The sequence below is a fragment of the Stegodyphus dumicola genome, chromosome 2, assembly GCF_044657685.1.
Source record: "Stegodyphus dumicola isolate Sdum_Otavi_A_Nest chromosome 2, ASM4465768v1".
In the NCBI taxonomy this organism is placed as follows: Eukaryota; Metazoa; Arthropoda; class Arachnida; order Araneae; family Eresidae; genus Stegodyphus; species Stegodyphus dumicola.
The window spans coordinates 49906578-49933204 of NC_140769.1; the positions used below are offsets into that span (position 1 = coordinate 49906578).

Genomic DNA, 26627 nt, shown 5'->3' on the forward strand with positions numbered 1-26627 from the left:
ATGGTCTGTTAGCCTTTTATGATTCCATTTGTATTTATAACTTTCTCATCAGCTATCTAAATGGTCAAAATTCATTACATCTTCTGAACACAGTAAAGAAAGACACCAAGACTGGAATTTAGAGAGAAAAAAAATTATTTAGCTACATGCTAGAATCAATGATTTACAGCTTTCAAGAAACTAAACAATTAGTCCTTGGTGGCCTTTTTGCCTTTGGGTTGCTTTAAAAACCCATCATTACGTTTTATAAGTCTTCCATATAATCAAATTCAGAAATATTTAGAACGACTTCAAATTTAACATGTCTCGGTACTTTTTCGTTTCGCCGGCGCAAATCTCGCCAAGCAGACTTTATTGGCGACAACACACAATATACACGTAAAAAATGTTAACAAATGTTAGTTCTAAGAAATTTTTATTTTGAAAGTATGAACATTTTAATATCGCTTAAATTTTTGTAAAAAGATATTAATTTAAGAATTGACTAAGCTTTCAAGGTACAACATCCTGATTCGCAGTCTCTTATCACGTGACCCCAAGTGATCTCATCTCACGTAAACTACGCTACAAAGATCTAGTTCTCTCAGTAATTATCTACATTAATTTCAAGTTAAATTTTAATTTGGAATACATGTTTAAATGCAAGAATTATTTTAATTCGTACGAATAGCTTACTCCAAATTTATATAAAACCGAAGTGCTTTACTTCGGTAGTGCATTCTCATTTGAATTGATGAATTTAAGCCTTGACTTAACCTTTTCTATATTTTCATCTTCAGGTGAGTGGTGTGATTGCATCCTAATTGACTTAATTACCGAGAATGGCCATAGGGAATAAAATTGAACAATCTGGTTAAACATTCTATGTAATTGTATATCAGTATTGAAAAAAACAATCAATCTGATAAGAAATGGCTACGACTTGTTTTGAAAATGAAGCGTAAAAGATTACCAGCGAGGATATTTCGTTTGGTATCGGTTGTACCATTTTTGGCGACTTTATCGCTTGAGCCGGCAAAATCGAAAAGTACCCATCTCTTATTATTAATCTCCCATTATTACCCATCTCTCATTATTAATATTAGACCCAAAAGTGATACCCTAATGAGAACATCCCTTTTTGGTCCCATAATTAGGTAATAATCAGACTCTTTTTCCGAGAGAAATTATTTTTAGAAAGTAAAAAATCCTCTTAATCTTCTTCACATAATTTATTCATTACATTTTGTTTAATATTAAGAAGCATCAAGTACAGTTTCTGAAAATGAACTAAAGATAAATATCTTAAACGGTAAATTTTAATACATTTCTTTTCCATTATCTTCAGCATCAATTTCAACAACAACAAAGAAAGGATTTGTTTATTTTTCGTGTGTAAAGGGTTGTGATCTGAAGAGTACAGCTGTTATTTCTAGATCTACGAATATTACGAGCTATTTCTAAAGAAAGATAATAAGATTTTTAAGCTTGTTTTCATGCTGTCTATCCTAAGCTATATCTAAGCTGAATGAAGATCTTCATTCCGTAGGAATGTGTTGATAATCTAAAACTTCAACTGAATGAGCAGACGTTATTGAAATGCGCAAATGATCAGGTTTTTAAAAACTGTTTTAAAACCAATTCTTCCTGCTTTTGAAGAAAGTTGCATACATTTCCACTGTTTTAGAGGTTTCTTATATTTTAATTCTAACGTCAGAATCTTAGCTTGCATATTTAACAAATGAAAGCTATGAACAAGATCATGAAGCGAAGCTGTTTGCAGATAATGTACCTGTATGTCAAGATTAGGAATTCAGGTCAGACTACACTTTCTGACACATTGTAGAACTGTAGCTAAGTGGAATGGTTAACTCTTATTTATCATATTCTTATATTTCAGACTTATAATAGGTGATGAAAGTGATAAATACGAGATTGGTCTTGGATCGCCAGCAGCTATGATGTTATTGTTGCCTACTACATACACCTCCTTTTTAGTTTTGTTCGATATTTTCCATTAAGTTCGAATCCATGAACAACAAATCTCTCTTCCATTTCTTAAAAGACTTTTGTACAAACGCATCGCAAATGCCACATCAAAGATACACAATACAGTCACAACACTTTTATTCTAATTCGGACCGTTTAGTTTGGATGCAGCCTGAGAAAACCACCATACTAACAAAAATGGCTTTAAGTATGTATTCGTCCAAAAGCTGTACGAGTTTAAATTACGTGATTTTGTTGCGTTTTGTTTCTATTTCATTACATGCATTGGAAAACGATGGTTTCGAAATACATTAATAAAAACATGCACTCAATCTAGAAAAGGCATAGAAACTAGACTGCCTTGTTTTAAAAATTAAAAGATACTCAATTTCAGTGTTTTCAGATTTCTTAAATTTTCTATTAGCAGAAAGCAATCTTTTCATTTTGGTAGAGGGATTATTTAAAAGGTAAATAAAAGTGTCGCGTTTGCTTACTAGAACTTTACTTCCACTAACGCCCTCTGGCGTAAGAGACTAAATGTAGTCAGTTGAACGGCTGACGCGTCTAACAGATGTATAACGATAGACCGTCTCCGTATAAATTATGCTTGTAATCATTATAACTTGTAAATATTTTGTAGATATCTTTCATATGAATTAAAACTTCTTAAAAAGTTTATAGCTGTGTTGCGCAGTAAATCGAAGTTCATCATAGAGACAGATACCGAGAAGAAGGAAAAGCAGGCAGTTCAGGGCAGCCCTATTTAGAAGGTAAGTGAACTTTCACTTATCTATTTAATGATCAAAAAATTTTAATAGTACAAAGTTGATAAAATTTTTTAACATGGCGCCCGAACAGGGACTGCCAGTAACTGCTGTTTTCCTAACTATTGAAACTGTCTAAATTGATATCAGTTATATAGATGATACATAAGCATAAATAATTAGTGAATTGCTGATAGTTGTTGAATTGTTGAATATTAAATAATGACGGAATTCATCGACACATTGAAAAGGAAACGCGGCCACATAAGGGCTGCCGTTACAAAATTAATTGGCCGAATCGAAACTGAATTACCAAAAACCGAAGTGAATGCAGAGGAACTAGAAATTTCCTTAGAACTCTTAAATGAAAAATCGAACGAGTTAAAACAAATAGATGCCGATATAGAAAAATTAATAAACATAAAGGATCTAGACCAGGAATTAAACGGTGTTGACGAATATCGTGAAAGAATAACTACATTTAAATACAAAGCTAACAAAAAATTGAAAGAAATTAATATAGAACAACAAAAATTTAATGTGTTACGAAGCACTGAACAGTTAAGTGAAAGTATTATAGAAAACGTTAAAATCGAAAGTCATAATGTGAAGCTTCCTAAACTTACGATTCCGAAGTTTTATGGCGAGAGCTGCGAATGGCTGACATTTTGGAACACTTTTCATCAGCCATACACCAAAATAAAACGCTTGACGCTATAAGCAAATTTAATTATTTGAAATCCTTTTTGGGAGGCACTGCTTATAACACCATTGACGGTTTCGATTTAACCGAACAAAATTACGAAACTTCAGTTAAACTCCTCACAGAAAGATTTGGAAATAAAGATGTACTGATAAACGCCCATATAGATAAATTACTGAAAATAAGACCTCTAAAGGATTCTAATGACATTCAAAATTTCCGTAAGTTATTCAATTATATACAGAAACATATTCGATGTCTTGAATCATTAAATATGACCTCAGAAACATATGGAGCTTTATTAACGCCTATTTTGCTTAAAACATTGCCCGCAGATTTGGTTTTGGAGTATAATAAAACAGTTCGAAAATCAAATTACGATTTGAATCACCTAGTGGAATTTCTTTCTGAACAGTTAGTTGCGCGGGAACGTACATTCCAGACGGTCCAGCCAAAGGCGGCGCCGCAAAAGCATAACAAACTGAGTGAACCCAGACCTATTGCGAAACACACAGCTTCGGAGTTAACGAACGCAAGTTTGCGGGGGGGACAAACACCATGTGTTTTCTGCGACTCTTCTGATCACGAGTCTATAACGTGTAAACAAGCATCTTTATGGTCTACTGAGAAAAAAAGGGAGAAATGCAAAGCGAAAGGGATCTGTTATCGCTGTTTACGCCCACGGCATCTTAGTTTTATTTGCACTTCTAGAATAAGGTGTGAATTATGTAAACAACGACATGCCACTATAATGTGTTTTAAAAACGAAAACGGAGAAATTAAGGAAGAACAAATTGAAAATAAGGCCTTAACGAATAATTCATCCTATGAAAGTGTAATCTTGCAAACTTTAATTGCCAATGTTTACGAAAAGGGTGAAAGCAATTTTATACGAATAATTCTGGATACCGGAAGTAGCAGATCATATATCAGCACATTTCTTGCGGAGAAATTAAAACTAAAATCTTTAGGTCAGGAAAGTGTGACTCATGGGCTTTTTGGAGGGATAGAAAAAAGGGAAAATCACAACAAGTATCTGATCAAGTTAAATAATCCAGAAACAGGATTCACATGCGAAATGGAGGTTTTGAGCCAAAAAACCATATGCTCACATATTCCAAAATTGGAGGATAGGGAATGCTTAAAGAAACTTAGAGGTTACAAAATTTTTCCCAGTGATGTAACTAATGAGAATTCTTGTTTATTTGAAAAACACGCTAACGAAATACACATGCTTGTAGGAGCAGATTATGCCGGAAAACTCTTTACAGGGGAAATAATACACGTAACGGAGAGTTTAGTAGCGATGAATACACACCTTGGTTGGACAACATTAGGGAGAACAAAGGTAAAGGGAAAGAATTTTAATGAAGTTCTTTTATCACTACACATTAGTGACAGAACAATCTGTGACTTGTGGTCTCTTGATTCTATCGGAATAACTGAACCAGCTCTTTCTCAAACAAAACAAGAAATAGAAAAGGCTACAGAAAATTATTTCATCCGTACTTTAGAAAGAGATGACACTGGAAGGTATCAGGTATCACTGCCATGGCTTCAAATTCATCCTGAGTTGCCAGATAATAGAATCCTTGCAGAAAAGCGTCTGAAGTCTTGCGTGAAAACCCTTCAGACAAAGAATTCCTTAGAAGCCTACGAAACTGTTTTAATGGATTGGGTAGAAGAGGGAATAATTGAACCTGTCGATATTTCGGAGGCAGAAAAGATCAAAGGGCATTATCTGCCACATAGAACCGGAGAAAATCGGGAAAATTCGACTACCAAAATTCGACCAGTGTTCGACGCAACTGCAAAGGAGAAAAATTCGGTATCTCTGAACGACTGCCTGGAAAAGGGTCCTAATTATCTTGAATTGATCCCCAAAATTTTGACAAAATTTCGAGAGGGGAAGTATGGAGTAATTTCGGATATAAAAGGAGCATTTCTTCAGATAGGTGTGAACCCAGCGGATCGAGATTTTCTCCGGTTCCTATGGTGGGAGAAAGGACAGCCTGAAAAACTGACTATATATCGGCACCGAAGGGTTGTATTCGGCGTAAACGCCAGTCCCTTTTTACTCGCTGCCACAATTAACTACCATTTGGAAAATGTACCAAAACATCATCAGGAAATAGCTTCAAAGCTAAAGAAAGCCATGTATGTGGATAACTGCGTAGCGAGCGTGGAATCAATTGAAGAATTAAACTCATTTATCAAAGGATCTAGAGAAATAATGGCTACTGCAAAATTTGACCTAAGAGGATGGAAACATAATAGACTTAAAAATGAAACTTCAATTCTAAACCTTTCTGATAAAGATTATGAAGATGTTATGTCAGTATTGGGATTGAAATGGGACTTGTTTGACGATACTTTGTCTTGTCACGTAAAATATGAAGAAAACCCTGTATTGAGCAAAAGATCTGTTCTTTCCGAATTGAGTAAAATCTTTGACCCAATTGGGTTTACTAGTCCAGTTACTCTCTTGCCTAAACTGATTCTGCAAGAGTGCTGGAAACAGAAAATTAACTGGGGTACTAATTTGCCGAATGATCTAGCAAGGAAATTTTTCATATGGTCATCTCAGTTAAAATATTTGAAAGACATCAAAATTCCTAGATTGCTTCCCAAAATAGATGAAAGTACCACTCTGCATGTATTTTCAGACGCAAGCAAGGACGCGTATGCGACCTGCATTTTCCTTAGACACAGCGGTGAGAGTGGAGTCACTTGTCAATTGATACAATCTAAAGCGAGAGTTGCTCCCCTAAAAGCACTCACCATACCTCGACTAGAGATACTCGCTTGCACTATTGGAGCCAGGCTCTCTCATACAATAAGAGAAGACTTGAAATTAAAAGAGGTTCTAGTTTTTTACTGGACGGATTCCACAAATGCTCTCTTTTGGATAAAACAGAAAGAAAATTGGTCCACTTTTGTAGCCAATCGAGTAAATGAGATTCGAAAATTGAGTAACTCAGATCATTGGCATCACATTCCCGGAAAGTTTAATCCTTCGGATTTGCCATCACGCGGTTGCTCTGCAAAAGAATTGAGGAAATCCGAATGGTGGAAAGGACCAGATTGGATTTATCGACCTCCAGAAGAGTGGCCTATTGCAGATGGAGAACATCTTGACTTCGATATAGTAAATGGAGAGAGGAAACGAACTGTGGTTTCAGCCAGCAATAACACGAATACAGATAAATTTAAACTTTTTGACAATATTTCAAAATTCGAAAAGATCATAAAGGTCGTATCTTGGATCTTTAGATTCGTTAAAAATGCTACAACACCACCATCTGAAAGAACTCATGGGAGAATTTCATTCGAAGAACTAAAAGGAGCTGAAACAGTGGTTTTCCGACTCATCCAACGAGAATCTTTCGAAGGATTGAAAGATAAAAAAATACGTGCTCTAGAACCTATCATGGACTCCAATGGCCTTGTAAAAGTGAAGACACGTATCTTTCAGAGAGACGATGACGCTGACTTTCGTTACCCAGTTTTACTTCCCTCAGAACATCCATTAGTATTAAAACTGATCAAATCTGAACATGAAACGCTAAGTCACGCTGGAGTACAATTCGTTATGTGCGCTTTGCGTGAAAAATATTGGATCATAAAGAGTAGAAAGACCGTACGCAAGGTTATCCAAAACTGTGTACGATGTCGAAGGTTCCACTCTGATTCATATAAGATTCCTCAAGCGCCACTACCTGAAGACAGAATAAGAGATGCTTTAATTTTTGAGATTATTGGTGTTGATCTGACGGGTCCCTTAATTTTAAAAGGAGGCCAAAAAACATGGATCGTCATTTTTACTTGCGCAATATATAGAGCAGTTCATTTAGAGCTAGTCTCATCTCTATCAACTGAAAGTTTCCTGCACGCGTTCAGGCGATTCATCGCTCGAAGGGGTAGACCTGTCACTGTATACTCTGACAATGGAACCAATTTTGTTGGATCAAATAATTTGTTTAAGACCATAGATTGGAATTCTATCTTAGAAAATGCAACAGTTAAGAAAATTGAATGGAAATTTATACCCCCTTCCTCGCCATGGTGGGGAGGATGGTGGGAAAGATTAACTGGAGTACTAAAGAGAATTCTTCGAAAGGTACTAGGAAAATCTTTTCTGAACTACGAAGAATTGTTGACAATCATTTGTGATTGCGAGAGCATTATGAACAACCGTCCTCTCACGTATTTGTCAGAAGACGTAAAGGATTTAAGAGCTCTCACCCCAGCAATGTTTCTAACAGAAATTCCAGAGACTGGAGTTCCTGAATTAGATCTTTTGGATTCTAAATCCATCAATAAAAGATACCTTTACAGAGCCAAATTGAGAAAAGATTTACGAAAACGATTTCGATCAGAATATTTAGGGCAACTAAAACAAAGCTCAAAATTCATCCGCGAACCATCTTCTGTGAAAGTTGGTGATCTTGTAATTGTGTCCAACAACGAAAAAAGGATAAACTGGCCCTTAGCTAGAATCGTGGAAATTTTTCCATCCCACGACGGACACATTAGATTAGTGAAACTGAAAACTGCACAAGGGGAGATTATAAGACCTACTAAGAACCTCATACCTCTTGAACTCAACTTTACACCTGAGTCGGATATGCTAGTGAGGTACAGAACTCAACGTATGACGAAAACTCAAAAGACTTGAACTACAGGTCAGTTGAGGTCCATCCTCTGTTGATACTGGACCTCAAGGTGGGAGTGTCGCGTTTGCTTACTAGAACTTTACTTCCACGAACGCCCTCTGGCGTAAGAGACTAAAAGTAGTCAGTTGAACGGCTGACGCGTCTAACAGATGTATAACGATAGACCGTCTCCGTATAAATTATGCTTGTAATCATTATAACTTGTAAATATTTTGTAGATATCTTTCATATGAATTAAAATTTCTTAAAAAGTTTATAGCTGTGTTGCGCAGTAAATCGAAGTTCATCATAGAGACAGATACCGAGAAGAAGGAAAAGCAGGCAGTTCAGGGCAGCTCTATTTAGAAGGTAAGTGAACTTCCACTTATCTATTTAATGATCAAAAAATTTTAATAGTACAAAGTTGATAAAATTTTTTAACAAAAAGTGTTTCCGTTTAAGAGAGATTTGAAGTTTTTGAATGCTAAAATTACGTTAATAATGTACTCATACTATTCTAATACTTTGGGATCATATATAATTTCAGTAAATTTGTTATGGGTTGGCTATTTTCCAGTATGGCAGAGTGGACACTTTTCTCATAGATTCTTAGAATTAGAAGATTCTGAGAATGAAATAATAGCTTAGGACTTGCAGCAAACAAAACCGATTATAAATATTTAAACAATGAATATACTATTAAATTTTATCATTTACTATTCATATCCCGATTAACAATACATATTGTTTTCCCATTACTCCTTAATATATGAATTTCAATAAAAGGAAGCATTAGCATTTCTTAAAATAGACACTGAGGGTATGTATAAGCAGTGTATGTTAATTTGGTTGAGTTATCAGCATAAAACAAAACTTTAAGTTTAAATTTTGAGATCATGTTTACTGAAAATGTATGGGCTATACATGAATTGAAAAGCAAAGTATTTAAATATCTAATGCATAACTGGAAATGCAATATCAATTTAGAAAAATGCTTCTCATAAAAATAATTAACTGCTGAATTTTGTTGCGCAGCTTGCCTTGGAAATTTCTGATCAATACAAATTTTTCCAAGAAAGATATTTCATTCTCATTATCTTCTAATTCTAAGAATCTATGAGAAAAGTGTCCACTCTGCCATACTGGAAAATAGCCAACCCGTAACAAATTTACTGAAATTATATATGATCCCAAAGTATTAGAATAGTATGAGTACATTATTAACGTAATTTTAGCATTCAAAAACTTCAAATCTCTCTTAAACGGAAACACTTTTGCCACACGAAATGTAATAAATATGTAAATCAAAATAATTTATCGACCACTTTACAAATCGTTGTATTAAATTGAGGAGAAAAAGAAGCGCAGAATTATTTTAATTTACCTTTTAACTAATCCCTCTACCAAAATGAAAAGATTACCTTCTGCTAATGGAAAATTTAAGAAATCTGAAAAACACTGAATTTGAGTATCTCTTAATTTTTAAAACAAGGCAGTCTAGTTTCTATGCCTTTTCTAGATTGAATGCATGTTTTTATTAAATGTAACTATATGGACTGGTAGAATGTTTAAAAATTTAGATTTTTAACTTTTAAAAATTTGATTAATTTTTTTTAATTTCAGAGCATCATAACAGAAACATTTATGTCATTTAAAACATTTTTATAACTAAGGCTGTGAAGTACATGTTTACGAGAAACGCGAACAAAAATACAGACAGTGTAATGATTTTAAAATACATATTATATGCCCTTGTACATTTAGTAATATTTTCTAAACAGTTTTATAAAAGTCACTGTACTTACTTTGTGGTATTTCAGGTTTGCTGCGGTGTGTTCTATCTAAAATACAAAGGAAAAAAATCAGTTTAGTATAATAAAATTGCCAAATGACATATGCTTTGTTATAAACAAATATTAAATCATTCTATTATGTAAGACAATAAGACGTATTTTAATGCAATGGAAATAATATCCATAAAAAAGAGCTTATTTTCAATATGCTACTCTTCTCTGTTTCCTAAAAAAATATTTAATCCTAAAGCCTGCAAATTAAATTGAAGAAAAAGTATTTTTCACCACTAATCTTTGATAGATAAAAACACAGAGAGACATAGTTAAAAACTGTCTGCTATTACTTAAAAATATTCAAAAATATGACTTTATCCCTCTTAAAATAAAACTACTTTGAAAAAAAAAACTACTGGCATGAACAATTTATCAAAGAAGATGACTTATATCCATTTGAAGGTAATCCAAGCATTTATTCACATCTAAATATAAAATTCTCCCACATACTGTTGAAATGATACTATTTTTTAATTATCACTAATTTTTATTTATAAAGTCTGCTTTTTTCTCATTCTCATTATTTTCATTTATGTTAACATTTAGTGTATCTTAAAAAATTATTAGTAAAAAAAATTCCGTTTGAATCATTAATTCTTACAGCTAGTAATTGTAAGACATTCGCATTTTATTTTCGCTTGTTTTATATAATTTCTTAACATTTTTTTCAAAGGGGGGAGTTGTTTGAAACGGGAATAGTTTTTCCCAACGTTTGAATCTTTAAATAATTCTGCTTAAATTTTAATTCTTTTTGCTTGTCACTTGTAGAAAACTAGATTTCTGACTTAAAAATGCTCCAGTGCTTCTTATATTTTCAAACTTAGAGAAAAAATTTCTCCTTTAAGTCATTCATATTTTACTTCTTTCTCTCAACATTTAGCCCACCAGCGGCCGAGCGGTAAAGACGCTGAACACTGGTAGTTCGGTCTGAGGTTCGAATCCCGCGAACGGGCTGGCTGCATGGGCGTTTTCGTGGTTTTCCCCATGTGTAACGTGTATACGAGCCATAGAAAGTCCTCCACGAAAGGCATCCCTCCCTTTAGGCAGATAGCCCTCGTGTGCTTTGCCATAATTAAATACACCACCACCACCACCTCTCAACATTTAACTAACTAAAGGATGTTCCTGAAAAAGAGGAAGGAAAAATTCTATAGAATAAAGAAACCAGCAACAGTACGCAACTTGTTACAGCAACGATTTATACTAATTAGTTAAAATATTACAAAGCGCCTCTGAGAAAAATAGCTTTCGCTTAAAATAACCATGAAAATATATATGAATTTCAGCATTTATTTTTATGGAAATAAACACTACTTAGAATGTATAATTTCTGAAAAAAAATTAATGAACCAATTCTGTCAATTTTCGTAACAGTACGTCAGTTTGTGACTTAATACCATTTGGAAGTTAAGTTCTCTAAATAGTGTTTAATCATTTCATGAATACCTTATGACTACGCATTGGAGCTTAATTTAAAAGGTGGTGAATGATTATTTTTAAATTAGAAAAATATTAGATTAGATTGTTCTTAAATTAGTAAAATATTATTAGAAATAATAACAAAAAAGCTATAAAGTATAATTTAATATATTTGAAATGATGAAATGATTATATTCTATTATAATTCTCAGCTTCACTGCATCACTAAACTATTTTTAAATTTGAAAATTAAAGTAAATGGAAAAGTTTCTAAAAACAGTTATAGATTTGTTTATTTTCTATGATCTTACGCCAGTACTACGGTTGTCTTCAAAAAGTACCTTTTGAGGGAATTCTTGAAATGTTTCTTCTCTTTATCATTTATTTACAATTTATCCTATCTGTTGTTTTATATTGTGGGGGCTTAATTCAGTCTCCGGGAAAGGAGAAGGCGTAGTACATTTTCATGTGTTTTATACTTCATTTCCCTATGGGACTTTAAAATCCCATCAATAAGATCCCTCAAATGTGTCCCAACAGGACATTTAAGACCCAATTTTAAATTTTAAAAAAAGTAGTGGAAAACTTGCAACATTTTTGTGAGTTTAATATGAGATGTTTCGCATGCATAAAGAAATATAATAAATAAAATTACAAATTCGTTTTTCAAAAAAAATTAAATAATTTGATCCATAAAGGATTAAGGTTGTAGAGACATTAGTTTTTTTTTTTTTTTTTTTTTTTTTTTAGCCAGAGAGAGGAAAAATTAGCAACGCCTTCGCCGGGAATCGAACCACGGAATACCGGCCCAGCGTGCTGAACCACTACACCACGAAGGACGCTAGGAAAGTGGGAGAAATACCTTATATACACCCCTTTTTAAAGGGTGACTAGGGTTTTAGGGGACCTAGTCGCCAAATCCTGGGTGTGGAGAATCATCATCCACAACCCTTCTAGTTCGGGCGCCACTGTAGAGCCATTAGGTTAATTGGAAGCAGAAAAGATGAAAAATATGCAACTGCCTTCGCCGGGAATCGAACCACGGGCCTCTGGAATACCGGCCCAGCGTGCTACCGTTACACCACGAAGGCACGCTAGGGAAGTGGGAGAAATACCTTATAAGGTAATCAATCCAGATTTGCTAAATACAAATTAAAGGGAAGATACTATGTAATTTCTGTTGACAACATTTAGTTTTTCTTTACTTTCAATCAAATATTTGTGAATTTACATTTTCAGTGATTTTTGCAGATTTAAATTTTAATTACCGTTCATTAAAATTGAGTAGATATTTTAGCGATTAAATTAATTCTTTGAATGCATTTCATAAAAACTTAGGTTATTTTGAAGCAGGAGTCATGAAAAATGAGCAATGCCCTCGCCGGGACTTGAACCACCGAACTCTCGAAAACGCGTCTAGCAAGCTGACCACTACACCACGAAGGCATGCGAAAAGGACGGGAGAAATACCTTATATACTTCACCCCTTTATAGGGCTTTATAGGGTTTTAGGGGACCCAATCACAATATCCTGGTGGTAAAGTATCATCATTCACCACCTTTTAGTTCGGGAGCCACTGTAGAGACATACGATATTTCGAAGCAGGAGAGATGAAAAATGATCTGTGATCTCGCCGGGACTCGAACCATGGACCTCTCGAATACGCGTCAAGCGTTCTGACAACTAACCACGAAGGTGTGCTGACAAAGCGAGAGGAATTCTTTATATATCCCTTTTTAAAAGGCGACTAGGGATTAGGGGACCCAATCACCAAGTCTTGCTGATGAAGAATAATTAATTACCACCTTTTAGTTCAGGCGCCACTGCATATTCATTAGGTTATTTTGAAGCAGCAGTCAGGGAAAATGAACAATGCCCTCGCCGGGACTCGAACCAAGGACCTCTTTTAAACGCTTGGGGCTTGCTGACCTCTACACCACGAAGCCATGCTAAGAGGGAGGGAGAAATACCTTATAGCAGAAAGTTAATGCTAAAATTTATATAAATGAGGATAAAGTCCAAATTTACAGAGCACGCCTGATTTTCAAAGCAGGTATATTTTTGTATACGTTTCAGGTATGCTCCAAATTGATCTGAAACGTAAACTTTGTTGATTTACTAAACATTTCGCGCACGGATGCGTGAAGAAACAAATATGAAGTGTTAGAAACACTTGTGCACATCTTTTAATATTAGTGCATTCACGTAGCACTATTTAAAAATATTTTTTCATGCGAAAAGCTAGAATCTTTATTTTTTGCACCAGCAGCCACCGCATAATATTTCCCCCTTCTTAAGAGACTTTATAGGTTGTTTTAACCAAAGAACTAAATTTGAGAGATTTCGTAGCTTTTGCCAGTTTCACAGTCGCCTGCACAACCTTTCAAGAGTTCAAAGCATTTGCCTTCCCAGCAGATCACCAGCAATTGATAAATATTTACATTTACTGCCAAGAACTGTGCACAAGATGCTATTACATATTGCATATTCTTTCATCATTCATCCTGAAATTTGGCAAGTTATCCATGAATTTCAATAGAAGCACCAGGTTTAACTGCTGTATATTCTACCACTCATCGAACTTCTTTGTTGGCTCAAATGTATAGTTTCCCTCGTAATGAGTGTAAATAATCGCGACTCACTTAAAAGCAATCAGAAGTAAGCATGGGAATACTTCCATTTGAGTACTGTATAAGATGGTTAGTATGAAAATTAAGTTTGTGTAATAATAACAGGCACCTGATTCTTTTCTATTCATAGGCTCAATTTGGCCTTCTTTAAATTTTTAGCTTCTCAAACCTTCAAATAACCGCTCTTCAGAACTTGCAAATTGATCTGATACAAGAATATAGTTTATTTATACATTTTATTTGTTCAATATGCAGCAGATGAAAACAAAATTTATTTGTTTCATCTCCTAATATGACTACACTGTTTTAACTCCATTTTATTTGAAGTTTGGTAAAAAATGGAATACTTTGTATACAGTATGGAACAAATCAAAAGTATTGCTACTACAATCGATATTCTTTCACCGACTTAGCCCTCATATTGAATTTCGAAAGCATTTTGCGAATCATATATAAAAAGTAGGATTTTTTGATACATTTTGAAATCAATTTTTGTAACCAATTCTGAAAAAAAGAGGATGGCGCTTATGCATCTGGAGATAGAAAGCAAGCGGAAAATATTAAATTCAACACGTGGAGAGACAAGAAAAAAGAATTAATTTATTTAAGTGCTAAAGTTGCCAAAGCAGTCAAAAAATGTGGGAGACAGAAACCGTGATCTCTTTCAAAACAAAACAAAAAAAAAAAAAAAAATAGGAATATGATATCAAAAACTGAATTGAAAGCAAGAGTGGCAAAGAAGAAATGAAACAATGAATTTACGATCCTTTTAAGGGAGTGGAACGAAATGTAGTTCTTTTATCTGCGTTATTTCAAAAGATCAATTTGAACATTTTTAAGATTTCAGTTTCGATTGACTATAAGAATGAAAATATATATATCAACGTATGAAACTTCAAAGATAAGAAAATGGGTCGAAAATAAATAAATAAAATCTGCATTCAGTTGATACGCGTAAAATATGACACAGAATGATCATTACTGATTTCTAAATAGACACTTCTTTAGAGTAGAAATATTAAATATGATTAATAATTTACAACGATGTAAATTAGTAATTATGAATGAGGGAGTCACATTGGGTTGCATTTGTAAGTACTCCATAGAATTTCACTCTGTTTATGAAAGTGTTTCATTTCATCATTGATCATCCACCAAAATCTGAAATTTCGGCTTCAAAAGCGTAGAGTATATGTTTTAAATAAAAATATTTTAATTTTAAAAAAAGCAACTTGTTGTTTACAGTAAATTTCTTCCACGTTGTGAGGAAACAGTTAGTACAGCTATCCAGTAAATTAAAGTTCTCGTTTTTTGATTCGTATTAACACATATGAAGTTTCTTTCAATGACTTGTCCATTTACTGTTTTCTGGAAATCACGTATCCGAACTAAAACTGGCGCACAACAGTTCCTCTTAATGTAAGATTTGATAAGTATAAGAGGTATAAGAGATAATTTCTAGATCTTGTTAAAGACTGAGATGTTGTTAAAGATCCATTTAAGTTACTGAATATCAATCTCGTTAAAATAAAGTTCAATCAAGGTTACTGAATATCAATCTTGTTAAAATCAAAGTGTTCAATTAAGGTTACTGAATATCAACCTTGTTACAATCAAGGTGCTGAATATCAAAGTGTAGAACTGAGAGGGAGGTCAAGTGTTAACTTGACCAATTCAAGTGTTAAGTCAATCGTTGTCAAGTGTTAACTTGGTTGAAAGCACGGTTAAAAAATTTATTCGTTCCCAAACTTCTCGTCTATGCAACTTCATTTAAAAAATTATGTTTAATTATAACATTTTCTGCATGTTCATATTTTTTAGCTTTTCCTCCTAAATATCTTTAATTTCTTTGAATAGCTTAGTATTTTTAGTAATTTTATAATTATTTTTAAAATTAGTTTTAAAAGGAGATAAAAATATACTTTTGTATACATTGTAAATGGTGAAAATGTGCTTTAGCCCACTGCTTGGCGATTTTCAGTAGTGGCGATTTTTTGAAAATCGCCAGTAAAATCTCAGAATACGTTGCGTAAACAAAGTTGCTAAGGCGTAGCTAAGTGACGTCCATAAATGGGTGGGACTAAAATTGCGACGTCACAATGTATTCTCTATAGATATAGAAATAAGTATAATAAATTTTTTATATTTTAAGTTATAATACTGCAGTAAGTGAATTGTACCAGTTATTAAAACGGTAAGCAACGTCGCAGTCTCTCATATTTGTATTTCATACAGCTTCAGTATTTTCAATGATTTTTTACGCTTTAGAATTCATACAAATAAAAAATAATTTTTATTAATAAATTTATTGAATTATATCAGAATGTTGCAAGTTATTGCGTGTCTTTTAAATAAAATAGTATATACTCCAATTCACGTTAAATCTATTAATATAAGGGCTTAATAAATTTCAAGACTTACCCCCCCTTTGATGATTTTTTTTTTATGTTGGATTATATTCCGGATAGCTACTAGAAAAATACTAACTTCTTCTTCTGTGAATGATTCAACGTAAAATAAATCATACGCGTGATTTTGATTTTTTTTTTGGGGGGGGGAGATTATATAGATATAATATTATTTACATTTTTAGTTTAAAAGGATAATCATTAAAAAACAATATCCGATTACAGCTGATTCAAAAACTACCAAATATCGAGTTCAAGTTCTAAAAAAATTTGCTAGTTCTACGGTTTTCGTCTGGTTTCTTACTGTTGGCAATACGCTCGAATCAAAAACTATTTCCCTTTTTTTTTTTTTTCTTTCTTTCTTTTACCGGAGTAGTTGCCATAATTTAAATTCATATTATCGAACAATTTAATTTATCATTTTTACAAATTACCTTGTTGCTACGTAACGACACAATACCTTAGGTACTAGTAAGTAGACAATCTTCATTATTTTCTAAAAATTTTATACTTTACATTAATAAAAAAATAATAAATATTTTTATTGCAGATCAACATCATAGACAGGTTTCATATCACTGTTTCTTAAATTCTTAAAATAACGTTATATTCTATAGTCTTACTAGAATTCTATACATTCTACAAATAAAAAAAAATCTAATTTCTCACAATGAAAGAAAATAAACACTACAAATTTAAACACTAAGCAGTGCTTCACACACACACACACACACACATATTATCAATGAACTCATATTATCAAGTGCAATTGCGATAGCAAATACTACGTATTAAAATTAAAAAAGTTATTTATAGGGTCAAATTTTGCTACTATTGAGTAAATCGTCGGATTATCGATAATTTTCGGAAAGCATTATCAACATATCAAAACTAAACCATTAAAAATACAACAAAAAAAATTATATTTATCACGTTGGCTTTGCCCATGCGCACCACATTGGCTTTGTGCACGTCGATCTATTTTCACTTAAAAAACATCCCAGAGTTGCACAAACTCGGCATCGCGCTCAACCTCGGCTTTGCGCACCACATTGGCTTTGCCCATGTGCACATCGATCTATTTTCACTTCAAAAATTCCCAGAATTGCAAAAACTCGGCATCGCGTACAACCTCGGCATTGCGCACTGCATTGACTTTACCCATGTACACATCGATCAATTTTCAATTAAAGAAACATCAGAGAATTGCACAACCTCGGCATTGCGCACTGCATTGGCTTTGCCCGTGTACCTATCGATCTATTTTCACTTAAAAAGCATCAGAGAATTGCACAACCTTAGCTTTTCCAATCTTCTAGGATAGAGCCAAAAAGAAATACAAAATATTAAAAATAAGCAACTTTAAATTGAACCATACAAGAAAATTTTTTTCACTTATCCTTTTCAAGAAAAATGTAAAATCTTTTTGAGGGGTTTTATATATGTATATTGAATTTATCTCAGGTGGAAACCCTTTTGGATCCTTCCCCCTCATCTTTAAATAAATTTACTAACGTTTTATACTCCGTTTCCGTAATATATGCAGAAAAAAGGCAAAAACTCACAGGGGGAAAAATACTCGATTAAAAAAAGAACCACCACATAAGAACATTCAAACCGCAACAGAATTATCTGCTCAAATTAACAAGTAAAAATTAAAAAAAAAAAAAATTAAAACTTTCAGATTTGACATTACGCCCAAAGGGGCGTTTTTTTAACTTTTTGTGTGTTACCTTTCTTTATCAAATATAATGTTCTTTACACTTAAACCATAAAATTCAGTTCAACAGCAATATCGCAAAATAATTTTAAAATGAGCATATCTTTAGAATTTCCGATACACAGTTTTGCGCTTTGCACGTGAAAATGTTTTTTTTTTTTTTTTCCTACGTACTGTGTGCCGTTCTTCGCTTTGAAATCTTTGAGTTTCTTAATCAAAAATTCGTTCAAGTTTTACAAAATATCAATCAGATAATAAGAAAAAATTCCAAATTCCAAGTTTGGGCTTCCAGATGCCCATATTAGTTCGGAAACGTATGTTATTCAAAATTTGATGGCTCTAGGTACCGTTGTTTTATCACAATGCGAGAAACATTTGTGCAGATTTTTCAATATTTAATTTCTTTAAATATAACGCAGGGTGATAACATCTAGTGGCATCCAGTTTCTTGTTTTATTTCATACACTCTTCAAGAATGGTAAATCATAATGCTGCTAAAGAGAGTTCAGGTAAAGTTTAACCGAGCATGGATAAAAGAAGCCTTTAGGTTAAAGGCTTAATGCAAATTCGTAACAAATTTCTGCCTTCTCTGATTGATGATAACAGCACTAAAACTGTCATATCTGTGGGGTTCTTAAAGCAAGGTGCATGGAAGGCCTTTCTAATGCAGAGAGAGGAAGTTTCTAAGATTTGGCTAATATTTTGTTATATGCAGAGGAAGTAAGCTATGAATTAAACATCCCTTGCTCAATGTGCTATTCATGGTCCACGGCTGTTCAAGCTTGCTCCTGATGTCCTCGTAAATTTCCGAAAATAGACAAAGGGAAGTCAAATACCTATACAATATCTGAAAAAGCTAAGAGCTTTGAAATTTCATGATCTTGTCACGCCTTCTCCCAAGACTGACATTTTATGTAATTTATTACCGGTTATCCTATCTATGGAAACCGGTTATCCCACTTATCCTATCACTATGGTTTAAGCATCAGAAGAAGGATTTAAAGCACTATGACTGTGGTGCTTCTTATCAGTTTTATATCCAAATATTGAACAGGTATGCAAGAATCGGTCTCATTAATGTGAGTACCAGCATTCATTTCACATCTGCGTAACAGGACAAAATTATTCAAGTTTTAATATTGAATTTAATTAAGAAATTATTTTAATTGAAGAATATAAATTTTCTTCTATTCAATTAACTATTTAGTACTAATATTAATTAAAATAATTCTGTTTTATAAAAATATAAACTTATTGCCATGAACATATGTTAAGAAATTGTATTAGATAGAGATAAGAAAATCATGGTCCGCACCTTAGAACAATTTAATTTATAAAAACGGCCATCCACCTGAAAACGTTTGAAAAACTATGTTTTAATGAACGGTTGAAGCACTAATTAGTATAAGAATTGTTTTATTGTGATTAAAAATGACATGAATAAAAGCGTCACACTTCTTACAAAATCTACGAAAAAATACATTATTCTGAAGTATTCCTTACTGAAAAATGATTCATTATTGTATAATTATTAGAAAATATGAAAAGTTATTATGCTAATTTTTAGTTTAATAAGCTGTTTCATAAAAAATAACAAGCAAACTGAAACATTTTTTTAAAATTTTCTACAGGTTTTAATTAGTTTTATTAAGATTCTTAAAATCCTTTATATTCAGCTAAAAAGTAATAAAAAACAGTTCCTAAATAGCGCAAGTAATACCGTCCACAATTCAGACGTCTCTCTTTCTTTTGCCCTTTTTTAATATTTCTATTAGAACGCAATGAAAATATTTCATGCAATAAAAATGAGAAACTAGCGCTTCTGGGTAATTCTTTCTAGTTTTAATTATTTCCAGTATTTCTGGCGTTGTCTGTAAACACAATTTTCAGCTGTATTGTTCTGCGTACTCTTTTTAAAGCAGATTAAGAAGCGAGCACTTCTATATCGAAGTTTTGCTTATTTTTCTTCTGATATACGCACATCAAAAACGTGTTTTAGTTTTTCTTTATCTCAGTTCACAAACATATTGGCTTAAACACCTTTTTTCGTCTTTAGCTTCTGAAAGTTCAGGTTACAAAGCGTGTAGTTCTATAAACAATGCAGTTTCCCAACTTCATTTATGCCTTTATATTTATCAAAATTATGCAAAATTTAAAAAACGCTGTGAACAAAAATGCAGATTATGAAATAATTATCTTCGTCGATTCGTCTTCGTGCTGTGAATAACACGTAAATAGATTCCCTAAATCTTTCATAAATAAAATTAAAAAAATGCGTGCCAAAACTTCAAACAAATAGTTAGTAAATTAGATAGGAAACCTTTAATTAAGACAGAAGATAATATACTAATTCACCGAATTGCAATTTTATTTTGATAAAAAATTCTGTTAAAAATATTTCTTCTTTTCATTACTAGTCAGGTAATAAATGTCAGCCTTTTTTAAATCAAATCATTATTACACTTAAAATTTAATTAAATTTTGTCTCCAAGTAATTCTTTAGTTTTATATGTCCTGGTCTTTTCGGAACCCAATATCACATTCCATGTTGACATATATATGTCCTTAATAATTGGCATATCGAATCCTTCAACCAGTTTCACATATTTGCATCCCAATGATAAAACGTTGAAGTTTCGTCCTTACTGATTGTGCGTTCAATTTGATGGACCGATTTGTTGGTACATATGCTTTAGGTTTCACTCGTTTTAATCAGAACGGAAGTAACCCTATAAGGTATTTCTTCCACCTTCTTTGTATGCGTTCGTGGTATAGTGGTCAGCACAGTCGGCGCTTATTCGAGAGGTCGTGTGTTTGAATTCCGGCGAGGGCATTGCTCATTTCTTTGATTTCCTTGTTTCTAAAAATAACTAATGTCTCTACAAACTAAAAAAAAAAAAAAAAAAAAAAAAAAAAAAATGGTGGATGATGATTTTCCACCACCAGGATTTGTCTATTGGGTCCCCTAATCTTCTATCGCCCTTCAAAATGGGGAGTATATAAGGTATTTATGCCGCCTTCTTAGCATGCCTTCGAGGTGTAGTGGTCAGCGTGTATTCGAGATGTCTGTGGTTTAAAACACGGCTAGGGCATTGCTCATTTCTTCGATTTCCGTGTTTCGAAAAATACCTAATGTCTCTACAACCCTGGCATGAGAAATGTCGAGGAAAGGGATGGATAAGCTTTCAAATGCTTTGTTGTTCGTACATCGCTGTTAAGACCTGTGTTCTGAGATTTGAGACAGTGATCTTATCTTGGCTCAGTGAGATACTTGGAAAGTATCAGTGGAAGCCGGAATTCAGCAAAGCTTGAATTACTAAACTACAGCTACTACTAACTACAGCTACAGAATTGCACAACCCAGCATTAGCCATGGATAGTTTCTGTTATTTATGATTTACGAATACCTAGAGTTGATTTGGGAGCCTGGCTTAGAGACATAGACCTTACTTATATTTTTAACTGAATGCATTTCCGAAAGGCATACGAAAAGTGATCCGTAGGTGCGTGCTTTTCCAGTTAAAGAAATGAAAAGCAAAATTATGAATAGAAGGTTGAAATAAATTTCCAATGCCCTAAACATTAATATAAAATATATTAAAAGCAATATCTAGTTCTGTTTCTACCCTTGAAAATACAAGACAAAGAATGCAAGGCTGGTTTAATTAACACTTCAAGGGTTATTTTTATAATTTTTGAAAACAAACTATCTTTGCGGGTTACATAGGCAAACGTTTATTTCCTACTAAATTACTTAATATATGGCAGTGGAAATTTCTTTCATTAATATCATTAATGTTAAAAATGTAAAATTAATCACTTTACGTGAGATATCAATTATAAAAATTAAATAAGATGGAAGCTACAGCAGTCATAGTAAATAAAGATACACGTTATTAAAAGTGTAATTTAAAAGTGATTCCTACATTTTCAGAAATCATTATTTATACAAATATTGTAAATATGTTATCTCTGTAAATTGTTACGAATCTCCAAATTTGCTAAAGCGTTTAGGCAAATTTTAACCCCGTCTGTAAAATAGACTACTGAAGCAGAAGAAAGTTTAAACAATGTTTTACTTCCTAGTACGAAGTATAGGAAGTATTGTAATCACGAAACATTCTGAGTATCTGTTAGTAGATAGTGCATTTTTTGCTTTAAAAATGAGTGAATTATGTTGTCCTTATCTTTAAGCTAAGGTTTTCATGCCTTAAGCTGCATGCAATATTTGTAGAATTATCAACAAATTAAAGTTGTTTAACTGCAGCTAAGCCTGATATTTTGTACCTTAGCAGCCATATTTGCTTCTATTTGAAATTTAGGAGAATAGTGAATTAATTCTTCCTGCACCTTCAGTGTCTTTTTGCCGAGTGGGGCCAAATGGAAACTTTTAGTTTTGTGCACTTAAAAATCTACCTTCTCGCCTGCTGTCTGAATTGCTTGTTTTTGCGTGAAAACTGTAATTTTATTTGTATTTTTTTAAATTGTTTTACCTGTACTTAATGCTTTATGCTTTTCTATTACCTTTCAATATATGTTTTAATTTTTTTTTTTTTTTTTTGTATTTTTGCCTTGCCGAAAACTGAAATTCAACGAAATAAGTGTTTTTGTATTAGAAGCAAATATTGTCGGCAATCTGTCTCGGACAGAGAAGAATTTTTACCAGTAGCGCAGGCGCATTTGTTAAGCGGCGCTGAATCGTCTGTGAAAAACTGTACCTTTAATTTCTTTTATACGTCGTTTTAGACTTAATATGGTATTTAAATAGAACATGTGGTAACGATTAGATAATTCTTCAGATGATATAGGTTTTGTGTATTCCGAGTTATAAAAGTAATGAGACATAAAGTTGTTAAGTTAACCTACAGCCAGAGTGTCGCTATGGGAAATAATTATAGTGAATTTTAAAGAGTGCACTTATTTTATTGTGGTTTATGCTTTATCTACGAAGTAGATTTAATGCAATTCGATAAGTGTAAATAAAATGCAAGAAAAATGCGTATAATTTAATATTCGTACAAGGAAGTCATATGAGTTGCACATCAGCATTTTTATCTAGAACTTTAAATTGAACAAACGTACGATTTTTGATTATCATTTAAATCTCTGCAGCTTGTGAGATATCAGTAACAGAAAGTCAGCGGTCCCTAACCTTTTGTCCCTAAGAACACATTCGAGAATATCTGTAGGACGAAAAACACCATTAACTTTTTCAAGGTGAATTTATAGTTTGATGTAGATAACAATACATGCACATATAAAAGAGATCAATCGACTTTCTCTTTGTGTTGCTATCTGTGTTGGAAGAAATTTCTATTTCATTAAAAATGAGAAAACTTTCACAAAGAATTTTATTTAAAACTAAAACATTTTTATAGTGATCGCACAGCGCCGTGGACATGTTAAAAGATTGGCGGACACCATGGTGCCAGGGCATAGGGTTGGGACTCATGTATTAATTAACCTAAAACATACTTTTTAAATTGTAGAAAGTTAAATAAAGTGTTTAAAGTCTAGTAGAATGGCATTATTTAATAAAGCTACAATTTTAATAAAGGAACGTTTTTGAAAAATTAAAGATCTTATGCTTTGCGGAATGGCAAGGGCAACAAAAGTCAGTTTATCAGGCTGTGTAGTTGATGAAATGTAGCGAAGTGTAACTTAATGTAATGTAACAAATCTAAAAAAATAAAAATGTTAGAATTTTATATAATCGGAATATCAGATAAAACACTATTTACGTCAAAATACAAATCACCTATTGCAGATATCAGTGCTTCAATCTCTTATGACTATTTTATTCTAAAATATTAGACATTTTAGATAACAAGCAATAAAGTGCAAAAGGATTTTAGAAAATGAATTTTTAAAAGCTATAAAGGCATCCGGTCTTCCATATACAAAATATTTAATAAAGCATTTTGCTAACATTCTTAAAAATATTTTCGATGGGAATCATTTTGGTTCAAAAAGAGGAATTTTTCAGGACCATATATTTTAAATAGCTTGGATATAATAGGTAATGAATCGAAAGTGAGCCTGTGGTCTTAAAACTTCCGTGCAAAAGCGAGTGAGTGAAATAAGAACCCCATTTTGTTATTACGTTTTGTTAATGATGCCTTATACCTCTGTTTCCTAAGTAGCTTAGACATAATAGGTAATAAACCGAAAATTAGACTATGGTCTTAAAACTTCCGTGCAAATGCCCGTGAGTGAAATAAGAACACTATTTTTTATCATTTTTTTAACGATGTCTTATACCTCCGTTTCTTAGGTAGCTTGGACATAACAGGTAATAAACCGAAAATGAATCCATGGTTTTAAAACTTCCGTGCAAAAACGAGTGAGTGCAGTAAGAAAAAATTTTCATCATGCTTTGTTAACGGTGCCTTATACCTACGTTTCTACTTTTTAGCATATTAATATATCCTTTCAACATATAAAGAAAGCTTCACGAACCTAGCCTTAAATTTTATTTTACATCTCTAAAATTACGTCTCTAAAAATTCTAGCTTGACAAAACGATAATTTGAAAAATAAAATTAACATTATTATATGCAACTTGTAAAGTGACTTTAAAATAAATGCAAAAGTAACTGACATACTTGTTAAAATTCAAAATAAGCTTGTAAAGTGACTTAAAATTATTAAATTTAAGATAAAAATGTGTGGTATAAAAGAGGGAGTAAAATTATTCATGTTCTTGTTTGCTACTGTGGAACATAAAATAGTTCTCTGCCGAGATCCGTCCAGCAAATTATCCTTAATATTATACAATCAGTTTACTGTTTTCCTGATATTTAAGTGCTTAAGTTGAAGTATTTTTCCTATTATATTTTCGCTTACTTTACCATTAAATCTTAGGTTGCTTTTTTCATTTTATTAGCACAGTCACTGCTATTTTACAAATGAAAGGGATATCCTGAATGCTGCAGTAAATAGGTTTCAAAAACGACTTTTATTAACTTACAAATTTTTAATATATCTACATATACAAAAGGTGAAACGCTGTTTGCTTCAATATGGGAAAGTATAAATGTTTACTTTACTATGTGAGTATGCTTACTGATTTTATTAAAGTATCGCAAAAGCCAATAATAAAATATCGTGTTTACCATTTCTTGGAACTTGTTTTCGTAAGAAACTTTTTACATTTTCTTATCATCCTTTGTAAACGAATGCTTTTATTCTATAAATACCTTTTATTTTAGCTTATGCGCAAATAGCTTTGTTTTTGAAAACCGCATGACATACAAACATCCATTAATGTGATAGCATTTATTAAAACAAATGAAAATGAAATGTATTCGAATGCCGAGACATCGCGCTATATAATTAACACTTATTTTCTTAAAATATGAAAACCACTAACAATTATAAGATCACAGGAAAACCTACTGATTCTTCAAGGCGCATTGGTAAATCGAAGCATAAGTAATTACCAGTTACATAATGTACTAATGTTCACTTTTGACATTATTATGATTCAAACATTCTGCTTAGGGCGAGATTAATAACTAATTTTAACCATTACAGGGTGTTTTAATCAAAGAATTCTCTTTCGAGAATTATTAATTGCGTAATTATTTCTACTTTGAACAGCAGTTATGAATGACGCAAAGCGAAAACGTCAACTTGTTACGAAACCTTTTCCGAATTCAAATACTTCGTAACTAATGTTCATAATGGTTTTAATTCTCTAGTTTTAAATTTTGCAGGTAATCGCAATTAGTAATCTCTAACTGTCTGATATTATAGACTAGTGACGGTCAATGTGTTCATTTGTTTAGCTGATTACATCCAAGTTTGCAAGACCACCCCGGTCTGAGAAAACTGCTATTTTATGATGGACTTCATGAGGCTAACTGACGCATATTCAATTCACACGTTGAGAAAACCATGAAAATGAACATGCTGCCAGCCCGTTTAGTGAATTAATGTACTTGAGTTGTTTCTTAATTATACCGTAAATGTTTTGGGTAGTTTCACATTGTTTCAAATTTGCAATTGTTATTATTTATATTCGCAAGAAAAAGACTTCATTCATGAAGAGAATCATTGAATTCTGTCACCGTGACAGTTGAAAAACTATTATTAGAGCTTGTACGCGTGAGAATTTATGAGTACACTACATTAGTACACTAACATTAGCGTAATAGTACTTTGAAAACACTATTAAGTGTTTTAACATTCACTTAACATTTAAATGCATGTAGTAGCCATTTGGCAACATACTCATATTTAAAATCAAAACACAAATTTTAGCTTAATGCATAGTATATCCCAGGGCTTCTTAACCTTCTCGCAGTAGCGACCTTTTTTTTTATAACTGATATTTTTTCGCGACCCCAGGACCCCATAATATTTACGAAAATTTTCTGGGACCCCATAAGCATTGATTTGTACTATAATATACTATTGCAGTTTTATGTCATTAACTTTAAATTCTAATTTTAAGACTAGAACAATGTGAAAATTTTAAATAAATGACAGACGAAATGACAGAGACACG

The 26627-nt window shown here is 32.6% G+C and overlaps 1 protein-coding gene across 2 annotated transcripts in view; it reads right to left on the reverse strand.

Annotated features, from left to right (window-relative positions):
* The window catches only part of LOC118182863 (agrin-like), a 1858472-nt gene that overhangs the window by 1607044 nt on the left and 224801 nt on the right, over positions 1–26627 (reverse strand). For both annotated transcript variants that reach the window (XM_085810649.1, XM_085810648.1), the window contains exon 2: positions 9896–9931. In XM_085810649.1, the coding sequence (XP_085666775.1) occupies positions 9896–9931 (36 nt within the window). The remainder of the gene's footprint in view (positions 1–9895; positions 9932–26627) is intronic.